General features: G+C 40.4%; 1 protein-coding gene across 1 annotated transcript in view; it reads left to right on the top strand.

Moving 5' to 3' along the window:
• Positions 1-21,969, top strand: part of cubn (cubilin (intrinsic factor-cobalamin receptor)) — a 93,885-nt gene extending 71,916 nt beyond the window's left edge. Inside the window, exons 50-67 of the mRNA XM_046371033.1 lie at positions 4,397-4,600; positions 6,185-6,334; positions 6,468-6,589; positions 7,105-7,330; positions 8,336-8,523; positions 10,212-10,368; positions 10,596-10,745; positions 10,893-11,078; positions 13,079-13,208; positions 13,820-14,037; positions 14,855-15,054; positions 15,681-15,843; positions 16,604-16,812; positions 18,128-18,272; positions 18,726-18,907; positions 19,189-19,354; positions 19,865-20,100; positions 21,392-21,969. Coding sequence (XP_046226989.1) covers positions 4,397-4,600; positions 6,185-6,334; positions 6,468-6,589; positions 7,105-7,330; positions 8,336-8,523; positions 10,212-10,368; positions 10,596-10,745; positions 10,893-11,078; positions 13,079-13,208; positions 13,820-14,037; positions 14,855-15,054; positions 15,681-15,843; positions 16,604-16,812; positions 18,128-18,272; positions 18,726-18,907; positions 19,189-19,354; positions 19,865-20,100; positions 21,392-21,499 — 3,140 coding nt within the window. The 3' untranslated portion in view covers positions 21,500-21,969. The remainder of the gene's footprint in view (positions 1-4,396; positions 4,601-6,184; positions 6,335-6,467; positions 6,590-7,104; positions 7,331-8,335; positions 8,524-10,211; positions 10,369-10,595; positions 10,746-10,892; positions 11,079-13,078; positions 13,209-13,819; positions 14,038-14,854; positions 15,055-15,680; positions 15,844-16,603; positions 16,813-18,127; positions 18,273-18,725; positions 18,908-19,188; positions 19,355-19,864; positions 20,101-21,391) is intronic.
• The last annotated feature ends 5,071 nt before the right edge of the window (positions 21,970-27,040 follow it).

The raw sequence follows: 27,040 nt of genomic DNA, 5'->3' as shown, positions 1-27,040 counted from the left end.
TGGTGTGTGGCAACCATTATAAATCCATTATAAAGAAATTCTCTGATACACTAAGTTTTTCACATCATATTTTGTGAGTTAAAGCTAATGCCAAGTTTAGCAGTTTTCAAATAACACTAGGAGTGGTGCTCTGCTCAACATGGAGTGAAAGTGCAGTAGTGGAGTAATGGAGAATATTAACTGGATATCAAGGATATAAATATTTAGTAGTTGATTGACAGAATAAACTGCCGCGATTTCACTTTGTACTCCAAACTAGCTTTTTAGCTTTCTTAGCTTTTTCTAGTTGATGACGCCTTAGCTAGATGGGGTGTCCAATAACTTTGGCACTGCGGTTCGAACCCCGGTCAGGGCAGGGCTACATAGTCAGTGTGGACCCTTAGGCACAGTCCTTAATGCTATCAGCTTACCTCAGGCATGAGCAAAACTGAACAAATAAGAGTTACGCCAGCTCGGATGTCACTTGGGTCAACAAGGTCTGCATCAAGTTTTGGGGGACCAGGGCAACCTGATGAGAAGTGGGCTAATGGAACAAGACATTCGTAGACAAGGGCAGAGAAAAGAAAACTGTTGGAATGCTACTACACAAGCAATCCCAGATACATGCAGAGACTCTGGGATATATGGATGCTTAGAAAACCAATCTACACTAACAAAGAAGCAACTACTAGCACAGTGTTCCAACAATCGCAAATAGCAATTGCTATCACAACTAGAGATCGATGAGGTACAACAACAATGGTATGGGGGGGACCAAGGACGACAGGTCAGAGGGAAGATATTATCATCCACACATGAGGTTGGGTACACAGTCCCAGTAACAGATGCATAATCCCTTAACACAGGGGTGGCTGACCTCAGAATATCAGATTATCATGACAAAGCTGGATACCTGGCACCCCCGTGGTGTATTACCTCGGCTAAGTGACAAAGTACTGTCTGAAAGTCTGCTAGAATATGTACTGCAGCATTACAGACTATCCCTACTAAGTCAATAACTGAAACCAATGTGCTCATGTGCACCACGGCAAAAGTAATCCTTGAGATGTTTGGCTACAAGGTTAGCCAAGGTTACCATAGCACTGGCACTGTCCACCACCGAAGAGAAGGGTGGAAGCCAAGGTCAGAGCAAAACAGAGAGAAGTCAGTCGGCTCTCAGAACTACAAAGAGATATGATGAAGAAAGGACTACCAATGAAGTCTACACCTGAAGCACTGGAGACTGCCAAACAAAGACTCACAGCTCTGGCTACCCGCTTGAAGAGATGCACACGAGAAGCAGAAGCTATGAGAATAAACAAGATGTTCTCCACCAAACCATCCAAAATGTATTCTCAATGGCAGGGTAATAACCTGAGAATAGATCCACCCAGGGCTGAGACTGAATAGTACTGGAAGAATATATCGTCGCTGCCTTGTGAAAAAATCATATCTCCAAAATTTGTTTTTTCCAGGAGCATGAAAAAACTGTTTTTCTCAAAAACTAACTTATAAAGGAAACTCAAAAACAGTTTAAATAGACACATTTAGGATCCGAAATAAAACTCTCTTGACACATTTATCAATAAATTTTTTAAACAGTTTATTTTAAACTTACGTGCATTGTTGTGGGCAATATTGGACATACGTGTTTTTTTACTACGCACTCCAGTGACGTGTGATTATTTACGATCTTCCAGCCTCATTTTTATGTCCCACCAAACTTGGTTGCAGGCTATTCTACATCTCCACTTAACACATTACACAAAAAAAGTTAACCCTAACCTCCCACAGTCTGGTCGTAAAAAAAAAAACAAAAAAAACAAAAAAAACGACTGACGTGAAACACACCCGTTACCACAACCAACGAGGTGCATGGAAAGACCCCTCCCCTCGCCCCGCCATTACTCCTGTTGTTATCAGTTGCTAGGGAGGAATACGGACATGCCGTACAATTTAAAATGTCAAAAACGTAAAAAGTGGAGATATGTTTTTTTTGTCGGACAGCGACGATATGGGAGAAGAAGGTATCACTTAAGATCAATGCTCAGTGGCTTGTGGATCTAAGAGCAGACTGCAGCAATCTCACAGAACAAGACCCAGTAATCATCATAATGGCAGACATCCAACAAAGAGTGCCAGGTATGAAGAGCTGAACAGTGTCAGGCCCTGACATAATCCACGCCTACTGCCTAAAGAAGTTAACTGTACTCCATGAATGCCTAGCAGCACAAATGAACCAAAAGGAGGATAGTCCATATCATGGAGAATCCTCAGAAGTGCAGTCTCATCCAACTGTCGGTCAATAACCTGCCTCTGCACAACAAGAAAGCTCCTGTCAGGCATCATAGCAGCTAAGATAAGTGGGCATATAGATCTGAGAACTGGGAGCAATTCCAGGGGAACCAAGGTCCTGCTACCGGTCGACAGAGCAGTCACTCTGGACTGCAAGACCAGGCAGACCAACCTGTGAATTGTCTGGATTGAATACAAGAAAGCCTACGACTCAGTGCCACACACGGATACTGGAAAGCCTGCAAATGTATAACATCAGCAGGACACTCAGAGCCTTCAAAAAGAACCTGATGGGCCTGTGGAATGCAACTTTGGAGGTCAACTCAAAGCCAACTGCACAAGTTACTATCAAGTACGGCATAAACTAAGGTGATGCACTATCCCTGCTGCTGTTCTGGGAGTGAACCTGCTCAGCCAGATCATCACAAAGAGTGGTTACGGATACCTGTTCCGAAGTGAGTGTGGTCGGATGGTAACAGAAGGAAGAAGATCAGAATAGAGGGGATTGAACTACCAGAAGGCAACGTTGCAGATGTTCTGGACAGTTACAAGTACCCTTGGATCCCACAGGCAAATTTAAACCATGATCAAGTCAGTCAAATACCTACACAGAGTGAGGTAGGTTTTAAGAAGTCAACTGAATGGTAAGAACAAGGTCCGGGCCATCAACACATATGATCTGCCAGTCATCACATATCCCGACAGCATAATAAGTTGGCCAAAGGAGGAGACAGAGGCCACTGACATAAAGACAAGGAAGCTCCTCACGACGCATGGAGGGTTTCACCCCAAGTCCAGCATCTTGAGACTGTATATTAAGTGAAACGAGGGAGGCCGAGGGTTAAAGAGTGTCAGAGCCACTGTCCAGGATGAAACAACAAAGATCCAGGAATACACCAGGAAAATGACCCCCAGAGATGAACTGCTAGGTGAATACCTCAGGCAGCAGAAACCTGGCAATGAGGAGGAGGAAGAGAATGACCCACCATGGAGGGACAAACCCCTGCATGACATATACCAACAACAGACGAAGTGGCTGATATCAACAAAACCTACTAATGGCTAGATCACTAATCATGGCAGCACAAGAACAAGCACTCAGTACAAGATGAATAGGAGCTGGGGATATAAAAAACAACAGAACACAAGAGCAGATGGGCATTTCGTGACCACTTTCTGACAGGAGGGAGCAGTGTGCTAATCAGAATCAGAATCAGAATCAGAATTCCTTTATTAATCCCTGGAGGGAAATTCCTGTTTTTACAGACATTGCACATGCAGTATTCCCGACCAAAAAAACAGTGAAAAACAGTGAAAAACAATCGTGCAAGTAGTTGTTGTTGTGGTGAAATTAATAAGTTGTTGTGGTGAAAATAATAATAAAAGAGCAAGCTAGGCCAACAAAATCAACAGTCTCAGTTGTATACGGCAAGGCGGCAGTTGCGCTGCATTGTGGGATCTGTAGTTTGTGTGTTATCAGCACTTCATATTGGCGTGCCATTAGTAACAATAATAATAGATCTATATGAAATGAGCTATGAGGCAACAGTGCTATGAGGCAACAGTGCTAATCACTGCACCCCTGCCGCCCTAAATAAAAATGAATTAATTAATTAAAGATAACCAAGTTATTGTTGGGTTAAAAGTTTGGCTCCAAAAGACTTTTTTGTAGATTTATGTACTGTATGATATATGTGCCTACCACATTTGCATGTTGGTGTAGGTGAAGCATAACATTAGGACTGCTTTGTTGAAATTTTGTAAGGGGTGCTATAAGCGACTGTGTCACACTGAATCCTCAGACATTGGATGAGTGAAATCCAGCTGACTTCCTGTCAGGAAAATGAAAGACAGGAAAATAGACAGACTCCTCGCTTTGTAGTTAGTTGTTAATTCAACTTTATGGTCAGCAATAAGGATGTATTTTGTGTTGCTGATGACTTGCATTGTGTTATTTGGAGAGGTGTTCCAAGTATTTACTTACTTACTTACAGTATTTACTGTGTGTTTGTTTTTATATCCTTCTATTGTATCCTATATCCTTCCATTGTACCCTACCCCATCCTTCCACCCGAAAGAAGGATATCCTTCTACCCTAAATTTTGATGTTGTCTCATGATAGAGTGCGGTGGAAACCTGAACAACCCAGCTGGTGGTAACTTCACTTCACCTGGTTACCTAGTGTCCAATTACAGCAACAACCTCAACTGTGAGTGGCTGATCCAGAACCCACAGCACACCAATTCCTCCATTGTGGTGCTCATACAAGACCTGCACATTGAGAACCACCAGACCTGTGAGTCAGACTACCTCCAGTTTCGCATAGGTGAGTTCCATTCAGAGAGCACTGGCTCTAAGATCCACTGAAGGAAGTTACTGCTTGTGCATTTCACATCTGGGGTGTCAGTCACAGAAAAGATACAGTGGTTATGTCTTTGCAGAAAAGATTAGTTTATTGCTCACCACCCTCTTGTGGGCCAGAGAAACTAGGCTTTGTCTTCCCCACAGCATGCCATCACATTAACATTAGAAGTGATACAAAGTTATGGTTTCTGCTAAAATAAAGTTGACTGAGATTTAATTTTTGATCCATGTGAGTTACTTGCCAATTTAAACCTGTGCTCTCATGCTCTGGGAGCGAGAAGCTTTCAGCTAGATTTCGGGTTTCATTCTGCGCTGTCCTGACATGATTCTGACACCGATCGAGTTGATCCAGCTAAGGTGCTCCGTGTTGGGAGGCAGCGGCGGTGAATCGACTCGATCACTCGAGCTGCTTCGTGTCCGCAGCTGTCCACAGTGATCAGCAGACGCAGCGTGCAATGTGTACAAGCGGGTATCAAGTTCTTGATTGGTATCAGTGAACTACGAGTACGAGTATATTAACGTGCAATGTGTACAAGCGGGTATCAAGTTCTTGATTGGTATCAGTGAACTACGAGTACGAGTATATTAACGTGCAATGTGTACAAGCGGGTATCAAGTTCTTGATTGGTATCAGTGATTGGTGATTGGTATCAATTCTTGATTGGTATCAGTGAACTACGAGTACGAGTATATTAACACAGTATCTGTATCGATGCATCCCTAAATATGCACTCTATTGAGAGCCCTCATCTAGTTTTAAATAAATCCTACCTATTCTTATCTCTGTTGTCTTGCCCCTTTTCTTGTGCACGGGTGAAGATTCACCAGTGTTTATTAAGTCTTCATTTTTTAAAATAGCTGCAACCAAATTGTGTGCTGGCTGGCTCATTTTTGCCGCCTGCTGCACATAGCAGACACAAAGATGGCGGCAATGATGACAGTCAGGTTTCAATCAATATATTCAAGGTTCATTCCATATATTCAGAATTTCATTCCATATATTCGAGGTTTCATTCAATATATTCAAAGTTTCATTCCATATATTCAGATATTAATTTCCTGAACGGCATGCCATATATATATACTGTATATATATATATATATATATATATATACTTAGTACAGTATATAATTAAGCATAGTATGAGTTAACGATTCTGATTTAACCATTTAAATGTATTTCAGTTAACAGCTCACTTTGCAATTGCATTTTTACATGCACATTTTTCAACAGCAGAAAAAAAGTGGGATGACACCCTATTGAGTACACACATCTTTTGTGGTGTTGTAAAGTGCAGAAATACACTGTAAACTACTCAAACTACATCACAGTGTCTGTTTGAGTTTCTCTTAGATATAACTAGCATGTACCAAAGTTTGAGATGTATGGAAAAAATACCTGCCAAGTGAAGTTAAAGTGTGTCACTGAGTCCTGATTGCGACAGACTCACAAGCACACTACAACTCTGCACAGGAAATCATGTCAAGAAAGGATATAGATAGATACATTATATATTGTATTTATGTTTGTCTACCCCTGCTTCAGGTAACTCAGATGGAGAGCTGTTGGCCAAATTTTGTGGGCAGACCATCCCCAGAATTCCCATTGTGGTTTTTACCCCTGAGCTGTGGGTCCATTTCCAGACTGACTCCTCCCAGGGTGACCTGGGTTTCAAAGCTGATTACTTGTTCTCCGGTAAGACAGACACTGGCAGCTTCCTCAAGTTACTGTGCCATAGGATATACTTAAATGTGAGGTTAGTATTTGTCAAATGTAGCAGTCATAACGTTATCATCAGAATGCTCATATAGTTCATTTTTTTTTGCAGAGTGTGGAGGCTTGCAGACTGGTGAGGGAGGGGTGTTATCCAGTCCTAACTACCCTAACATGTACCCCAGTCCCAGCCGCTGTGCTTGGCTGCTAGAAGCCCCATTGGGCCACACTATTACAGTAAATCTACACCATGGCTCTATACACTGACTAAACTCAACAAATTTACTTACTGTCTGCACTGTTTATCATACTTACTTTCATCATGATACTGTTACTTCTGTATTCATGTTTTTTTAAGTACGCTTACCCTGAAAGTACCACCAGTACATAAGAACTGAAATGCCCTTCTCGCTTACATACATACACTTACAGAAGAAAATAAAATAAAACTTAACTAACAAAATTTTTGCTGAATCCAGATGTTTGGACTTCCTGGTAGTTGCAGATTCAGACACTATATAGGTTTGTGTCCTAGCAGTTAATAATAAATTACAGTGACACAACTAAGATGCATATCACAATTGTGTGATATTTAAAAGGAATGTATCAGTGTGCTTCTCTTTATTGTAGTTACTAAGTCAGAGAAAATTGTGTGTGTTAAGATATTGCTGAGGTTGTTTGACCCCAGGACCTACTGCTCAGTAGTCACTTATGAAAATGCCCTTAGCCCCCGGTTTCTTGTTTTACTGCAGCTAACCTTCAGTTACTTCAGCCTGGAGCCCCACTCTACATGTGCCTGGGACTCTGTCACCATCTTCAATGGAGGATCCCCTGGCTCTCCTGTTATTGGCCACTACTGTGGAACCACTTCCCCGGGAATAATCCAGTCAGGATCCACCAAGCTTGCTGTAGTTTTCCTGGCTGACCATAGTGTGTCCAAAGGAGGTTTTACGGCCTCCTGGACTGTTGATTCCTCAGGTGAGTTTACAAAGGTTAGCATCAGCTGCCTCATTAACCCCTAGACTGTCTGCTCATCCATTTGGTACAGCACATTTTGAGTCACTATGTCTTGTTGAAAAATTGTTGAATTTAAATCAGCCTTATTGAGCCATCGCTAATGTTCAGTCAAGGTATGCTAAGCTAAAGAAAAAAATTACAGTATATATATAATTTATAATATTAGTGCCCAATAACGTGAAAAATACAAAAAAAATTACATTGTTTTTTTTCTTGGAGTGAACATCAAAGGGTTAATGTTAAACATTCACTTGAGTCCTGTAATTATTTAATCAGTTTTGTGAACTGCATCATGTGTCTAAACCTCTTTTTGACTGTGGGGGTGATAGTCTCTCTTTTTAAAAATGCTTAATGTCGGGGACAGGCTCTAGGCATGCATTCATAATATTAAAAAATACTGTGTCATATTTCACATGACACAAGTTTGGAACAATCCCAGATCCTATGATATATGGGATAATTTAGCAGGTGCATATTTTGAATTTTGCCATCACATTCCTCTTGCCCCACACAAAGATTTACGAATTGAAACCACAGCACTAATTTTCCATGTAAATGCTTGAAATGTAATCGGTACAATTAGTAACCCTGCACAGCAGGTCAGACAGTGTAAGTCATGAGAAAGTATATGTAATTGCATGTATTTGTTGTTTGATTATATTTGGCTGAGGAGTGGAAAAAAATTGCAGGAGCTCTTTGTACAGGTGCCTCATTTCTCTTTACAAAGTAATGTAATAACTCCACCTTGATGATTGCATTACATTGTTTAGTGCAGATCCATTAAAGTCTCAATTTGATGTAGGCTTATACAAACTCTGTTCTGCGAATAGTCCACACCCTGCTTCTAGGAAACTTGAAATTCCTTAGCAACCCTGTGAAGGAAGCTCATTCATTGTATCAGTGTTTTCATATTATTTGTAGGATCAGTTTATACACTCACTGTCACATAGTTTTGTTTTCTTCTAGGCTGCGGAGGGGTGATACATGCTGATACAGGAACAATCAAGTCTCCAAACTATCCCCAGAACTTCCCACCAAATGTGGAATGTACCTGGCAGATCATTGCCCATGAGGGAAACCACCTGGAGGTGAACTTCAACAATGATTTCCAGATTCCAGACAACAGTGGAACCTGCCTCAGCAACTATGTCAAGGTACCAGCACTGAGCTACAGCAGAAACATGTTCAAATGGTGTTTTGGGGGGATAGTAAGAGTAGAGATACAAAGTGATGTTTCTTTATGATGGTCACACCAACTGGTTAATAAAGAAAATAATATTGCTGTTACTGAGCCTGGCCTGGCAGACAGGCACTCCAACGAGTGGTTAAGTCTATTCAAAAGAATAACCAACAGCAGCCTCCCTTCCTTGGAGGACATTTAGGTCAGCAGGTGCAGAAGCAAAGCGTCATGTATTATGAAGAACCCCAACCACCCGGCACACATTCATGCTTCTCCCCTCAGGCAGAAGGCTGTGGAGCCTCAAAGCCAGAACCATGAGACTAAAGAGCAGCTTCTTCCCAGAGGCTGTGAGACATATGAACACCTTAACTTAAAGTCTGTCCTCCTTACTTTTGGCTGCTGTGACTGTATGTGGCTTTTGATGCACTGTTATTTAGTAAATTGAAACTTGAACCTTGAATCTCGAATCTTGATCTCAAGGAGAGATGAGTGTCAGGATGATGCAGCTGTGCCACACATTGTATTTAACTGATATCACTATAAAGAGATGGCTCTGAAGAAAGGATGCCTCTTGCCATCTCTTCCTTGGCTCCTTTGCTCACAACCCCGGTGGGAGGGACTAAGACATTAGGAGTGAAGGCAAGGAAGGAAACTGAACATCTATAAAGAAATGAAAAGAGGGACAGGCAACACAAGGAAAATACTGACAAGAACTTTCAAAAGTGTTAATACTCCAATGTCAAACTGACTGATATGGTGAAGACTGGCATGTACAGCTGGAGTATATTGACATAGTTAGACTAGAAACAAAACTCTTGTCAGCAAAACCACATGATCAAATCATTGAATACTTGGAATACCAGGAATCTAGCCTTTCAAAGCAACAAATTTGCTATGATCATCGTTGTCTGACAAAGCTGGACATTGCTTGGGTTAAATGGCTTAGAGAAGTCACAAGTAACCATAATAGTGTATTGAACAAACTCCACTACATATAATTTATAATTTCTTTCCAATTGATTACATCAATATGACATCAACATCAGAATCTGAGTAAGAGCCAATAAGGCAGTGAGCTTCCCTATAATGGTCCCACTAAACTTTTCAGATTCGTTTGACTTTTGCTGGTACACTGCAGTTGAGCTATTATAACCATCTTTAGTACTTGGGACAGGTACTTATATATTTTAGATTACAGGTATTATATCTAGAATAATTAACTGACACCAAACCCTGTGGCTGTATAAGCTATTTATAGGCCACAACATATGCTAAGTGCCATCAGTTGCGTATACCCAAGAAAGAATGCGGGTTTTATCTGAAACGTGGTTTGTGTCACTTCATATCGGCACAACAACCAATAGGACAAATAACGTCAGAGGTGGGCTCTCCCTTCACTGGGGAGGAGGGGAGGTCACTGAGGTAGTTAAACATCTTGGCAGAGACAGTTCCCCAGGGCATTAATGAGACTCACCCCGAGTTCGTGAAGGTTCTGATTGTTGTAGAGGTGTCCATGTTGGCCCACGAACCTCAAGGACAGTGCCACTGGAGTGGTTGGAAATAGGCAATGTGCCTTATAACTTTTACATGTGTACATGGATCTTTACAATAATGTTCCATTCAACAGCAATGTCTGACTCTGTATTTTCCATTTTGTTGCAGGTGTGGTCAGGTCAGACACAAAATTCTGAGTCTCTGCTGTACACAGGCTGTGGTTCAGTGGCCCCAGGCCCCATCATTGCTCCGTATAACATCATCACAAGCCGATTCCAGAGCACTGAAGCCCAGGGAAGAGGATTCATGGCCTCCTTCAGCACAAGTAAATACCAGGCAGATAAGACAGCTTCATGTCATAGTGTTAATAGACTGACTATAACACTGAATCTTAAAGTAGTAGCCTGTAATGTTAGAAACTTAAGTGCCTTCATATTTACTCTCAAAGGACAGTGTCAGAGGACAAAAGATATGTTATCTAAGGTCCTCCTGACAGTGGAATCTTGACTCTTTCAACAAATGCAAGAATTTTTTTTGTTTTCTGTTCATTAGGGTGTGGTGCAAACTTCACAGCTCCCAGCGGTCGTGTGGTTTCTCCAAATTATCCAGCCAACTACCCTGACAACTCCAACTGCAACTACACCATAGATGCTGGAGAACAGACTGTAGTTATCCTCACCTTTCGGGTCTTTCAAGTAGAAGGCAAGTGTTAGCATTAGCGATATATCTACAAGGCATCTTAGTATAATCTCAAGATTGACCTGTCACAGTTTTGGACCATTTGGAAATATATGCTTTGTACTCTTAGTTGTTTGGTAATCAACAGTCAGCTCTCTGTCTGTTGTCTAGCACACTCCACCTGTCAGTATGATGGGTTGAAGATATACAACCTGGCTACTAGGCGCCCTGCTATTGCTACTCTGTGTGGTACCAGCATCCCAGGACCCTTCTCCACCTTTGGCCCCATGCTGGTCCACTTCTACTCAGACTCTGTGATCACTGACAATGGCTTCATGGCAGAATATAGAGCCATTCGTGAGTAAAGAATTATTTATTTATTTTATTTATTTATTTTTACTTTTTGTTTTTACCATAATTTTATCCCAGAATAACGTAAAAAGTTGTGATTACTGTGTAAATATTATTTTTTTTTTTGCTTTACCATTAATTAATTATGTTAAAAATCGAAAAGGCCTCTAGATATCAGATATACACATATATCACAAATACATTTGTCCCTTTTTCTGATTCATACTTTTTGCTTGACATTTGGCATTCAATATATAACTAAGGAGCTGTGGCATAAAGAATGGAAAATGGACATGAAACAGGTTTTGGGAGTTGGAGTGGGCACATCTTATGGACACCGGACTCTTTAGACAGCTAAAGAGTACAGTGTAATAAACGTTTATATGCAGTGAGGTGGGGATGTAAGCTCACCTACCTAGCTATGTTGTGGATGTGGACATGGTCAAGTAAGTGAATGGGTTTGCTACATAGCCAGCTGGACACTACTACTAACTACTACTAGCCCTGAGTATGACCAAAGTACATGGCACAGGAGTGTCATTACCATGCCACAACATTATGGGTAAAGCTGTATTTACAACGCTGATTCCAAAAAAGTTGTGATAAACATAAATAAAATGGAAATTTTGCGAAATCTTCTCAACTTATATTCAATTTACAGAGTTCAAACCAGTAAACCTTTGTTTTTTGTAGATATACATCAGAATACAGTCACTGTGAATTTGATGCCTGAAACATAGTCCAAAGTAGTTAGGACAGAGTCCATGTTTGTGGCAGAATATGCAACAGTTTCCTGCAACACACAAAAAATGTATCATAACATGATCTTATGTGAAGATATTCACATAACATGTACAACAAGTGCATATGAATGAACATCAAAATTTGCTCAGTTAAGCAAAGAAAACAGTTTGGTCAGTACAGCAAAATAAACAAAGCAAGCAACTGCATTCAAGAGAACATTTCATTATATAAAATATTCGGGGATAAGGTATTGGCATTCTTCAAAAAATTCATTCAGCCTTCTCGATGAAGAGAAAGATGTCAGGCCAGGAAAGGCATAGCAAGTGTTGAAAATGGCCATATCATTCTTTCACCGCAGCAGTAGGAAGAAATGGAGATCTGTACTTAAAACTTGAAATCATATTCCTTGTTTCATTATATCTCCACACTGCTGAAGTACAGAACCAGAGTAAGCTAAACTTGCATCAACTGACAAACACATATTGAACATTATTTCTGTAAATGTCAAACCAGCTTTACACCTGTAGGCTAACCCAACACCTGAACACCTATGACATCTCCTCTCACCACACATCACATCCCCACATTTTTTATATTTCAAAAGTTTAACTGAACTGTAAAAGTGCATTCTAAGTGTATGTGCACTGGTGCACTAGAAGCTCAAGTTTCCACATCAGTTCTGATATGTTGAGTATTGGACCAGGGCTGAAAACAACCCTTTTGTGTAAACATTTTCTGAGAAATGCCTTAAATCAGTCACACCTGTCTGAACCATGGGTCTGATCCTGATATTTGAAAACAGAGGAAGGGAAAGAAAAACAAAGCATTTGTATCACTGCATGGACTTCGCAGGACTTCTTGGTTAACCATCTTCTTGAAAATGTGTATCACCTAGCTCAGTCTTGATGTCTGGCTGCTATGTTGCTGCAAAGAACCACTTGCTTTTCTGCCACCTGTTGGATGGCGGTGTGTAAATCAACTATGTGTTGTCTCTTTTTTATTATTTTCTCTTTTCTCGGCCCTGTTCCGTTTAGTTTGAAATGCATCAAGCTAGCATCAAATTACAAAAGGCATATATTCATAACAATCAATGACGTTGATGTGATCAGAAATAAGTATATTACCTTTCTTTCTGTTTTCAACTGAGTATATAACAAAACAGCAATGATCTGAGTCTGGGTTGTACTGCAGGTAAACTGTACATATAAAGATGTAACTGTGCATGTGTGTTTATGTGTATGTCTGGGTGTGTGTGTTCACAGCATGTGGTGGTTTCTTCAATACAAGCATGGGTACAGTGAGCAGTCCTGCACTCTCAGTAATCCACTACCACCACAACATCAACTGTACCTACCACATCAGTGTACCAGCAGACAGAGTGATAGATCTCAAGTAAGACTGCACTGACTGAAGTAACTGCATTAACCTGCAGGACTAAGGTGGAACTGAATATGCACTTGAAACATTTCTTTTCAGTTATCAGTAATAATGAAGTGGCTACTTGCATATCTTTTATAAAAGTAAAAACGATCTTTACCACCTTGTTTCACACCAGAATTTATTCACTGCTGCCTACACTTGAAATTAATAAATCTGAGTGATGACAGGAGGGCAGAGGGAGAAAGAGGAAGTGTGAAGTTATTATTCATATTATTGCAGATTTTTATGATATTATAGCTTTGTTTTCTGTAAACATAACCAAATATAATTGAATACAACCTTGTCTGTCACTGGAAGAAACCAAAACTGAGGCAACTAGGAAAATAATGTAAAATGATTTTACTTTGAATTTTATACACCAGTCAATAAGAATAAAAACATTTTTGATAAAAACAAAGTCCTGTTGGTCCCACAGGCCTTAGGTAGGATCAAGGTTATACTTGACAGGTTCCATGTTACCACATACAATACTTCCAGGGGGGTCCAGGGGGAGAGAACTAACTCTGAAGCTTTTTGTAATGTGTCCTTTCAGCCCTTTGTGGTCTCCTTTTCTCTCTCCTCAGGTTTAACACTTTTCATCTGGAGGCATCTTCTTCCTGTCGCTATGATTATGTGGCAGTGTATGATGGACAGGACAGCTTGGCACCCTTGCTGGGAAAATTCTGTGGTGAAGTGCTCCCACCCAATCTGCGTTCCTCCACCAACCAGCTGTTCATCATCTTCAGGACAGATGCCACAGTGAATGGGATTGGTTGGAGGGCTACTTACAGTGAGACACTAGGTAAATGTTACTGTACTTGTGATGCCATTTGAGGAGTGAGTGGTTATTTCCATTTGGCTGCACTCACCTGCAATAAAGCAGAAAATAACAAAGAAAAAAATAAACGCTGACTTTTTCAAGACAGAACTTCAGTTCTATTTATTTTCTGTGCTGGTGCAGTGGTTAGCACTGTCACCTCACAACAAGAGGGTTCCAGGTTGAAATCCAGGTCTTGGCCCCTCTGTGTGGAGTTTGCGTGTTCTATCTGTGCCTACATGGGTTTTCTCCGGGTACTCCAACTTCCTCCCACAGTCCCAAAAACATGCACATTAGGTAAACTGGCTACTCCACATTGCCCCTAGGTGTGAGTGTGTGCATGAGTGGTTATCTGTCTTTGTGTGTCTGCCCTGCAATTGACTGGTGACCTGTCCAGGTTGTACTCCGCTTCTCACCCGTAGTCAGCTGGGATAGGCTCCAGCTCCCCCGCAACCCTGACGGATAAGCGGTATAGAAAATGGATGGAAATGGATGCATTTTAAATGATAGCAATATGAATTATTCTTTTTTCCAGAAGAAGAAGAATCAACTTTTATTGGCAGTATATATATATTTTTACATACACACATACTGAATTTTACTACTGCATTTATCCCATCCTTAGTTGAACACACACATGCAACAAACACACACATGCAACAGTGTGGTACAGTGAAAACGCCATGTCACTTCAACAAACTATTTGCACATTAATACTTTGAACATACCAGACATTACTATTTTTTGCAACAGAAGACTTTTAAGAAGCAGTTAAATGTGTTTGCTTCTGAATTGCCTACAGGTCCAGCACAGGGATGTGGTGGCTACCTTGCTTCACCCATGGGCATGTTTGGTTCTCCAGATCCAAACTTGGATGGGCGCTATGAGCCTAGGATGGACTGCCTGTGGATCATTGAGATGCCTGTCAATAGGGCTATCAACCTGACCTTCAATGTCTTTGAACTTGAGAGCTCCTCTACTTGCAGTTATGACTATGTCAAAGTAAAGAACCCCTTGTTGAAATATGGGTGGCAAATATATGTAGCTTTTTCCCTATCTTTATTCAAAGCAGTGGTCTTGCAATTTGAGAGCATGCCTAATTCATTTCACTGTCAAACTTTGTAATACTTTCCTTTCCTTCCTTTCCTCTAAAAACCTACCCTCACACTCCAGTAACCTCTGTTTGCGCTTACATTTGCTATGCTGGTATGCTATCACTAATTTATTGTTGCTTGCAAAGCTTTCCTGCATTTCTGTGATTCATGAAGTGTAATGATCAGACACTTAGACAGATATGTCCTACTTTGCTGACACTCTATTTGAAGTGGTGTGCAAATTGTCATAAAAAAGACATTGTTGTCTTGGTCAATGATAAGTTGTCATGAGAAAGAAGCAATATCAACTTTGCATTAAAAATTACATAACTGACCAAATGATACTTACATAAAAACTGATAAAGACTCAGTCATGTTTGTGGCAGGTATCATGTCATGGTTATGATAGTGTCATATCAGTCTTATGCGCTCCCCTTCAAAGAAAGTGTTACTCTATTTGTAATTCTAAAAACTGAGGTCATTACTACATTTTCAGTGAATGTTTTTAATGAACTATACATGTACTTCTAACAGGTGTACGATGGTGACAGCATTAATTTCCCTCTGGTTGGAACATTTTGTGGAAACTCCATCCCTTCTTATTTTGTATCCAGTGGAAACTTCCTGACTATCCACTTTGTCACTGATAACTCAGTACAAAGGCGAGGTTTCAATGCTACCTACAGAGTTGTGCCACGTAAGACATTTTTCACTTTGTACTACACTGCACTCTACTTGCTACAGAAACAAGGCTTCAGTTTGTTCTACATAGCTTCAAACTGTAAGACACTACCTTGTTCAGTTAACAATGTGGAGAGACAGTTTATTTTTCTAAGTACTTCATCATTACCTCATGCATTCTCTCTGGTCATTATCTGTGTGTTATGTCTTAGCCAAGAGTACATTTAATCAGTCATGTACTGGTGGGACGAGATTGTGGCTGGTTCTTAGTAGGAGATCTTAAAAAAAAGTTTCTGTCACTGACAAAAAGATCAAATTTGTAGTGAATGTACTGTAAGCGTGTTTAAATTTGATACCACAGTTGTATGGTTTTCAACTACTTTGTGTGGGTATTGCAGTTCTGAGATGGGATTGGTCCCATTCCAAGTTTGTGAATGGACCAGACCTATCCAGACCTATGTGCACATTCAAATCCAATGAAGAATCTTCAATAAGTATTCAGAAATCCAGTTTCCCACCAAATTGTGATTATTTGTTTACTGCAAAAGGGCAGTTGAAGGTGAATTTACACCTTGTCAGAACTATTTTTTCTTTATTGCCTGAAGTTGACATCGAAGTTGATTTCATTAATTGTGAGATTAATTAGATATTAATTGAGACTCAACTGCTGAGAAAAAAGTAGCTAACTCATTTGAAACTTGTGAATCACACGTAGCTACGATACTACTAATAATTCTGTCCATTTTCCAAATTTTTTTATGTCTGCCTTCCCTTAGTGGTTTGCGGTGGGACTCTGAATGCCACAACTACCATTCAAACTTTGACCTCACCCTCCTTTCCAAATGCCTATCCCCCTTACACCTCATGCCGCTGGATCTTGGATGCTCCAGCCCAGGAAAACATCAAAGTGTCGGTCCAGACCTTTGAGCTCCATTCCAGCCAGAGCTGCTCCACAAACTACCTTGACATGAAGGACTGGCCTCTGGTGAGTTCAGACAGCAACTGGACACAAAAGTGCTGTTATCATAAGTTACATACTTGAGCAGAAGTTATAAGAAGCAGTTTGTAATTTGGCCACTAACTTCTCAAACAACTGTTGTGTTTTTGTAGATCAAACAAAATAGAATTGGGTATTGGTAGCCATATTGTTCAGGATAGTCTCAGTGTTGACAAGGTGTTTGTCTTGTTTCCCAGCTATCTCTCTGAGCAGGCTTTCAGCACAGCTTGACGTGTAACCTGTCCACAGTACACAGCTTTGATTGTTGTTTATAAGGAGCACTTCGACCTGGACAATACATGTACACAATAGTGTAACAATGTATTGTAATGTAGCCACAAAGTCTACACAGTCAGTCTTGTGAGAAAGACTACAGGCATTTTTCCTTGTAATATCCATTGTTTAAGGTTTCCTTTGCACTTGTAGTTCAGTTTTTTTGGTCCATCCCAAAGAAAAATATTGGTGATATCATTAGCATTTCATGGAACAACGTGGGAAAATCAAATTCCAGTGACAGTCATGCACACTTCAATTTTCAATGTCAGTTCAGTTTATTTATATAGAGTCAATTCACAACAAAAGTTATCTCGTCATCTCAGACCAAACTGTTTAATTAAATTTTGTAATACAGAGAACCCAACATCCCCCCATGAGCAAGACAGTGACAACCCGGCGTTAGGTTGGCGGCCATCTGCCTTGACCAGTTGGGTTGAAAGAGAGAGAGAAAGAGGGAGAGGGAGAGGAGGGTGGGGGGGTAGCAACATGCGTAGCAACAGCAATAATACCAGAAGTATTGGAACTATAGATAATGATAATGATGAAGTATATAGAAGGTAATATGGTAATTAAGATAACAATAGTAGGAATACTATATATATACTGCCAGTAGTAGTAATAGAATTAAAATTGATTATGACTAAACAGTAGTAATTGCAGTAGCTTTCAGGCAGGAGGAGGTCCAACCATGATCCACGGGAACCTGCGAGACCAGAAAGCACAAGGACTCCAGGGAAGAAGTTGAATAACATGCATTAATGGGATATAAAAGGAAAGTTTTAGGTATACTCTTAAAGGCAGAGAGGGTGTCCATCTCCCAGACTGAAACTACAAGATAGTTCCACAGTTGAGGAGCTTTTCAGTATCTAATAGATTTGTGAAAATCTCAACACTCATGCATGCAAAGGTTACCAGAGTTTGCTTGAACATGAAAGCCCCTACAGTAACTGTATAGAGATTCTCTTTAAGCAAAGTTGCAATAATGTAATAATATACATTCTTAATAACGTTATTCTCATGTTTCCAGGGAGACTATGGGCAGTCACATAAGTTCTGTGCATCAGATGATCACCCATTAGACTTCTACAGCTATGGCAGGACGATCCTTGTACATTTCAAATCTGACACCTTCATGACAGGAAATGGCCTAAGTTTCACCTATCAGATTGCCAGTAAGTACCTATAGTAAACCTGTTACAAGATGAGAAACAGAACCAAAATATCCTGCTCAAGTAGAGGTGATATTTCTTTTTTTAAAAATGTCAATAAATAAGTTGGGTCTTCAAATGGGTATACATGTGTGCAGTTGGTTGGTTTTAAAAAACAGAAAATGTACATTAATCTATGGACTTTTAACAACATGAAATTTCTTCCTACACCCCAATACAGCGGAGGTAAATTGAATTTCATTTGTACTGCTCACTGCATTTGACAAAATTAAACCTCTCAATGTCTGTCTGTGCTTGTCTGTATATTCCACATAACGGACACAAAGTTTTGATTGACTTAATTTCTTGAAGAAATAGTCCGAATGAAAACTGTTTAATATGTTTTGAAAGTGGGCTGGTGGTTGCTGAGGAAAATTGGTTGCAGACAGTTGTTCTGATTGTTGTGGTGGTTTCCAGGCTGCAGCAGAACGTATGAACAGGAATATGGCTACCTGAAGAGTCCGGGCTGGCCTGATATCTATCCACACAACATGGACTGCATCATCATCCTGAAGGCACCACAGAACACATATATCTCCTTCTTTTTTAACAATTTCGATGTGGAGAGCCACAGCAGCTGTAATTTTGATTACCTGGAGGTGAAACAAGCAACACACATGCAGACACATACTTTTAAATGAATACATTTATCACTGAACTCCTTCATGTTACTCATACACAAAGTTTTGAACTACACCATTTTCACTGTGCCGTACAATTAAGATTTTTCTTCATTAGAACTAAGGGGGTCATGTCAGGAAAACAAAACCTAGGCCAAGATCAAGTGAACAAGGGTGTCCACTTGCTGTACATTGTTTTTTTTGTGTGTGTGATTGGCCTGACCCTTCTGGCTGAGACCTCTCTGCATTGTGTCTGTCAGATCCGTAATGGCAGTACGGCAGACTCCCCACTGATTGATCGGTTATGTGGCAGCACCCTACCCAGCCCCATCTTCCCACAATCCAACCTGCTCTACTTACGCTTCAAGTCTGACTTCTCACATGCCCGAGATGGCTTTGAGGCCACATGGACATCCTCACCTCATGGTCAGAACCGAACTGTTTATACAAATGATTTTGTACCAGGTTGGCAAAACAGTTGCTGTCAGCAATTGATACTTCTTAAACTCAAAAAAAAAAAAAGAAAGTAAATGAGATTTGCACACAAAGGCATGTATTGTTCTCTGCATGGATCATGGGTCTGTGTAGCTATGATACTGCCTGTCTGTGAAACAACACACATACAGAGATGCATGGCAACAGCAAGACAAACGGAAATAATAGAACTATAACTAACAAGAAACTATAACAACTGCTGTAATAATAATAATGATAATAATAATTATAATGATAGCAGCTTGACTAGGGGCTAGCCTAGGCCAGGGTTAACTGTAAGCTTTATCAAAAAGGAAATTATTAAATCTACTCTCAAATGTAGAGAGTCTTACTGGCTGCACTTAGTAATATTGCTTGGAAGCAGTAAATATGTCATGTCATGTCTCCCTTTTTGCTTACCCTGCTTGTCTATAAACTTTGATTAATGTGGGTGTGTTCCAGGTTGTGGTGGCACTCTTTATGGAGACCATGGCTCATTCTCAAGCCCCAACTTCCCAGGCACCTATCCCAATGGTACCCATTGTGAATGGCACATCACAGCACCCAGAGGTCATGTGGTGACCATCACCTTTGCCCAGATCAGTATTGATGACCCTGGAGATTGCCAGAACAACTTCTTGGAGTTATATGATGGCCCAGACACCTCCTCACTGCCTGTAGGACCTTACTGTGGAATGGTATGTATCCCAAGAAAGCTATCAGCAGTTCAGATGTAGCATACTAAGGGGGATAAGCCTATTACCAACAGAAGAAAATATTTTTTTACAGTTCTATCAACATCATTTGATTTGAGTGAATTATCATTAAATAAGTGATCAAGAAAGTAATGAAATACAAACGAAAGGAAAAAAAAAACACAATTTTGGATATGCAAGGAGATATTAGTTAATAGCATGATGTTTTTAGCTCAACAGAAATAACCACAAGTGAATGAGCCATGAAAAATCAGTGAAGTTTCAATGGAGTGTGCTAGATGTTTAAAGTTGTGGTCACTCCTGGATGATTTGGCAAGTGAAGTGAAACAGATGTATCCACTGACAGAAGAGTCAGATAAGCTCCAAAGGGTTTAATAAAGAAGTCATTAAAAATAATTCAACTCTGGTCACCAAGGGAATCCTGAGTTCACAGACTGGGAAACTGGTTCTGCAATTTCACTGTATTTGCTGCATTATTTTGCACACATACAATACATATTTTTTATGTTCATTTTTGTATTCTAGATATATTTTGACTTCTATTTTTATTATAATTCTTTGGTCTTTCTAATCTTGGTCTAACTGTAACAAACCCAGTGTCCCCCAGGGATCAATAATTATATTCTGATTCTGATCCTGAATAATAATAATAACAATAATGATAATAATAATAATAATGATGATGATGTAGAAGGAGGTACAACCATGATACATGGAACCTGTGAGAGACAGTTAAAGGAGTTTTGTACCTCTTTAGTGTTACAAATGTGTGTATATACGTATGTGTGTGTAAAACTAAAGAGGTACGAAACTCCGTTTCCATGTACATATACATATACATACAGTATATATGTGTATATATATATATGTATATGTACATGTATGTATTTTCAAAGACATATAACCAAGTCCAGTTCCGTTCGATTCAGTCTCTTTGAGATAGCTATGACTGGGCTAAATGAGACATGTACATGTACACTGGAATATTGCTTGGTCAACTGTGGTTTACCCTGCAATAGCTGGTACCCAGAGAGCAGCACTGCCGTGCACAGTGTATCTTTACTTTTTCCTTAAATTTTCTTAATTTGCTTGTGTTTTGTCCATCTGCATGTGTTTTCCTAAGTTGCAGTGCATTGAACTTTCTCAGCTACCTATTTGTCTTTTGCCATCCGTCTGTTTTCTATACCACTGTAAATTAGGTTTATTTAAGGACAATCATGGATATTTTGAACACGCAAGTATATTATTTCTTCTCTCTTTTTTATTTCTCCAGGAAACCAACATTGCTCCATTCACAGCCTCCTCCCACCAAGTCAGCATTATTTTCCAAGCCCAGTATGCCACCCTGCCTTCAGGGTTCAGACTCATCTGGAGCAGCTGAAAGAATGCCCTTCTTCATACATATATGCAGGGACACACACAGTTGCTGACACCTAATCACATTTTAAAGGCAAACACCTGCTGTCCATTATTTCATTATTTAATCAAACCAATGTACGCTTGAAATCTGTCTGCATTGTGATAATAAATACCTGATTTAAGAAGTTCATCAAGTTGATCAGTCATTTGTCATTTAAGATGTTCACATTGAATTGTAGTAAAGATTTACAGACTCAAGTGACACTAATCTACAAGTTTCAGGGCCCATTGGATGAAAAAACTTTTTTTCACAGTGTATGAATATGATTCAGGCAAAAATAGCTGACACAAGTTCACATTCAGCTATTTACTTCTGAGTTGCATCATACACACTTGTTATTCTGAGAATTTTCAATTCACTTTCAGTTCAGTTTATTCATATAGCGTCAATTCACAACAAAAGTTATCTCATGCCACATTGCAATTGGAGCAGGTCTAAACCAAACTCTTTAATTAAATTTTGTAACACAGAAAACCCAACATTCCCCCATAAGCAAGTACTTGGCGACAGTGGCAAAGAAAAACTGCCTTTTAGTAGGCAGAAACGTCAGAGCAGACCCCAGCTCTAGGTGGGTGGCCATCTGCCTTGACTGGTTGGGTTGAGTGAGAGAGAGAGAGAGGGCACACACAAACAGAGATGCGTAGCAACAGCAATAATACCAAAAGTATTGGAACTATAAATAATGATAAAGATGAATTATACAGAAGGTACTATGGTGATTATGATAACAACAGTAGTAACAATAATAATGGTAGTAGCTGTAGTCATAGTAGTAATAGAATTAAAATAAATTATGGATAAACAGTAGTAATCGCAGTAGGTTTCAAGCAGAACCGCAGCAGGAGGTCCAACCACGATCCATGGGAACCTCTGAAACAAGAAAGCACAAGGACTCCAGGGAAGAAGTTGAGTTGGTAACATGCATTAATGGGTTCATAAATGTGTGCAGAAGGAGAGGGAGAGGAAGAAAGAGCTCAGTGCACCTCGGGAGATCCCCGGCAGTCTAGGCCTACAGCAGCATAACTAGGGGCCTGCCTAGGCCAGCCCTAACTATAAGCTTTATCAAAGTCAAGTGTACTCTTACTCCCCTAGTCAGATTAACATACAATTCTCCTCGTAGTTTTGTGTCTCTCCCTCCCTTTCTCTCTGTATATTTCTGCAGGTATCTCTCCATCCAGATCTTCACGTTGAACTGCATCCGGCTCGATGACCAACCCAATGTCTACTGTTGACATCTGCCTGTCTGTTGTCTTTTTAGTAACGTTGTTCTCATGTTGTTAACTGCTTTCCTGCCTGTACAACATCCATTGCACGTCTGCCCGTCCTGGGTGAGGGATCCCTCCTCTGTTGCTCACCCTGAGGTTTCTTACATTTTTTCCTGTTAAAGGTTTTTCTGGGAGTTTTTCCTTAGTCGATGTGAGGGTCGAAGGGCAGAGGATGTTGTTGATGTTATGTTAAGCCCTTTGAGAAAAACTGCTTGTAAAAATGGGCTATACAAATAAAGTTGTCTTGTCTTGTCTTAAACTTAGAGAGGGTGTCCGCCTCCCGGACAGAAACCGGAAGATGGTTCCACAGTAGAGGAGCTTGATAACTAAAGGCTCTGGTTCCCAATCTACTTTTGAAGACTCTAGGAACCACAAGTAACCCTGCATCTTGGGAACGTAAAGCTCTGGTGGGATAATAGGATACTATCAGCTTGTCAATAAATGATGGTGCCTGGCCGTTCAGGGCTTTATATGTGAGGAGAGAAATTTTAAACTCTATCCTGGAGTGCAGCAGCATTCTGGATTAGCTGGAGAGTCTTTAGAGACTTATTGGGGCAATCTGATAAAAACGAGTTACAGTCTGGAAGTAATAAATGCATGGGCTAATTTTTCTGCATCTTTCTGACTGAGAACGTGCCTAATTTTTGCAATATTGGCGAGGTGAAAGAATGCAGTCTTTGAAATGTGTCTTATGTGTGAGTTAAAGAACATGTCCTGATCAAAACTCAATAACAGATTTCTTATAGTCAATCTTGAGGCCAAGGTTAAGGCATCTAGCCTTGGTCTATATCACTGGATAATTTGTTTCTAATGTGTTCAGAGCCAGACCAACATCAGTTTTGTCTGAATTTAGAAATAGAAAATTGCAAGTCATCCATCCATCCATTTTCTATACCGCTTATCCGTCAGGGTCGCGGGGGAGCTGGAGCCTATCCCAGCTGACTACGGGCGAAAGGCAGGGTACACCCTGGACTGGTCGCCAGTCAATCGCAGGGCCAACACACAAAGACAGACAACCACACACTCTCACACTCACACCTAGGGGCAATTTAGAGTAGCCAATTAACCTAATGTGCATGTTTTTGGTATTGTGGGAGGAAGCCGGAGTACCCGGAGAAAACCCACGCAGGCACAGGGAGAACATGCAAATTCCACATAGAAGGGCCCAGACCAGGATTCGAACCTGGAACCCTCTTGCTATGAGGCAACAGTGCTAACCACTGCACCACCGTGCCGCCCTAATTGCAAGTCATCTAGGTTTTAATGCCTTTAAGGCTTGCCTGAAGTTTGGCTAGCTGATTTGTTTCATCTGGTTTCACTGATGAGTATAATTGTGTGTCATCTGCATAACAATGAAAATGTATGTGTTTCCCAATAATATCACCAATAGGGAACATATAAAGGTTGAATAGCATTGGCCAGAGCACAGGGCCTTTGGGAACTCTGTGACTAACTTTTGTGAGTATGGATGATGCATCATTAACATGGACAAATTGAACTGAACTGAACTGAAAACAATTTAATGCAGTTCCTTTAATCCCTGTTAAGTGTGATGACCCCTACACACCACTAGCTGTGCTGTGGTTCCTCTTTATGTTCTGTCTTGCTGGGGTCGTCCTCAGCTGATAAGCTGCCTCTGGGCCCAGTACAGTGCCTTGAAAAGGCCTCTGGTCCTCAGTCTCTCGCGCTTCTCCACACACGGGATGTGATTGCTGCGGTGTTGCAGGCTCTTTTGTTTTGATTTATTGTTTATTTGGTTTTGCATCCATACACTCACACATCACCATGCACGCCTACACTACTGATACTGACACTGATTACTGTTATTGTTTTTTGCCGATTTGTGATATTACTTAATAAACTTAGTTTATTTGGAGTTATCCTCGTCTCTGCTCCCGTTCTTGGTTACAGCCGGGTTGTAACAAGTGTTCCAATCTGTGTAATAAGATTGACTGGTCAATGGTGTCAAATGCAGTACTATGATAAGATAAGATAAGATAAGATAAGATAAGATGAACTTTATTGATCCTGCAGTTGGGAAATTTACTTGTCGTGGCAGCTCACAAGAACAGAAAAAGAGTGCAAAAGGCAAAAAGTGTACAAAAACAGTTACAAAAAAAATTATAGAGGTAATAAATTAACAAATTAACAATTTGCAGTACGGTAAACACAGTATAATATACAGCTATATTCAAGTCCTCATAAGGGACTTGTATCATATGGTCTAACAGTATGAGGACAAAGAAAAAGTCCCTCGCCCGATGCAAGCAGAAAGTCATTTGTGACTTTGACCAATGCTGTCTCTGTACTATGATGAGCTCTAAAGCCAGATTGAAAATCAAAATAAAATCAAATAAACTATTACTATGTAGAAAGTCAAGTAGCTGTTTCACAACTATTCTCTCTTGGACAGAAATGGGAGGTTAGATATTGGTCTATAGTTGCTTAAAACCTCTGTCTGGTCAAGTGTGTGCTTTTTAAGGAGAGGTTTGACTACAGCTACTTTAAAGGACTGGTTTACATAGCCTGTTATCAGGGACAGACTGATCATATTTGATTGGGAGGTGCTAAGTAAGGGTAATACATGTTTGAACAGCTGAGTTGGGATGGGGTCTAAGAGGCATGTTGATGGTTTAGATGAAAATATGAATGAATTTAGCTAATGAAGGTCAATGGGGGAAAAGCAGTCAAGATAATTATCAGAATCAGAATCAGAATCAGAATTCTTTATTTGTCACATGTGGATGTGCATCCACAGTGAAATGAAAAAACAACACTCCTTTCAACAACTGTGCAAAAATACAATTGACAATTATCTGGTTCTACTGCTGTTTCTAAGGCTCCATTGTTTGATGGTACATCAGTACCAGCTGAGGTCAGTAGGTGTAGAATTTAGTCCCTAATGATTATAATCTTGTCATTAAAAAAGGTCATAAAGTCATTGCTGCTGAGGGTCACAGGGATACAAGGCTCGATAGCACTATGGCTCTCTGTCAGCCTGGCTACAGTGCTGAAGAGAAACCTGGGATTATGCTTATTACCCTCAATTAATTTTGAGTAATAGGCTGCTCTGGAAGTCCATAGGGCCTTTCTACACGATCTAAGGCTGTCTTGCCAGATTGAGCAAGATTCTGTGAGTTTGAAGGAGCGCCATTTCCTTTCAAGTTTTAGTGCATTTTGCTTTAATATGTGAACCTCATTATTATACCATGGCACTAGTCTCTTTTGCTTTATGTGTTTCGTAGAGTCGACTGTTAACCTTCGTGATCTTGCAGCACTGTCCACAAAATGTTTGATTTGAGAGGGACTACAGTTGGCATAAGACTTTTCTTTAGTGGTATGTTCTGCAGTACTGCAACATGATACTGAAGTAAATGACAATAGAATCGCTTCCTTAAATTTAGCCACAGCACTATCAGACAGGTATCTAGTATGAGAGTTTTTTCTTGGTGGTATGTAGTCAAGTAATACAAATTCAGAACTTGTGGAAAGATCATTAAGTGTTCTATTTCAATGCCACAAGTCAAAACAAGGTCGAGGGTGTGATTAAAACAGTGAGTGGGTTTATGTACACACTGAGAGAAGCAGGTTGAATCTATAATGGAGAGATAAATGCTGTGCAAAGGCTATCGTTATCATGGTCACATGGATATTGAAATCACCCAAAATAATTACTTTATTTGTTTTAATGGCCCAATTCCTTTGGTAAGTGACAGTGGTAAAATGGATAATGCCACACACAGAACTATATGGACACTGGCATTATATGGCATTATACAGTTTGATAAGTAAACTGGCCCCCCTTGGATATAACACCCACCTCTGCAACTGGCTGCTTCATTTCCTCACCAACAGACCTCAGCGTGTGCGGGTGGGAAACAATGTCTCCAGTGTCATCTCTCTGAGCACCGGCTCCCCTCAGGGATGTGTCCTGAGTCCGCTGCTGTTCACACTTATGACACACGACTGCTACGCCAGGTCCACTACCAACCACATTGTGAAGTTCGCAGACGACACAACAGTAGTGGGCCTCATCACGAACAATGATGAGCAGGCCTACAGAGAGGAGGTGAAACACCTGGCAGAATGGTGTGACACCAACAACCTGATCCTGAATGTCTCTAAAACAAAAGAGATCATTGTGGACTTCAGGAGGAACCGGTCCAGCCACACCCCTCTCACCATCAACAATGTAGCAGTGGAGATTGTCAGCAGCACCAGGTTCCTGGGGGTGCAG

Source organism: Scatophagus argus, chromosome 18 (assembly GCF_020382885.2).
Source record: "Scatophagus argus isolate fScaArg1 chromosome 18, fScaArg1.pri, whole genome shotgun sequence".
NCBI classification, from domain to species: domain Eukaryota; kingdom Metazoa; phylum Chordata; class Actinopteri; family Scatophagidae; genus Scatophagus; species Scatophagus argus.
Note: the sequence above shows the minus strand (reverse complement) of the source record. Positions and strands in the feature narration are given on the sequence as shown.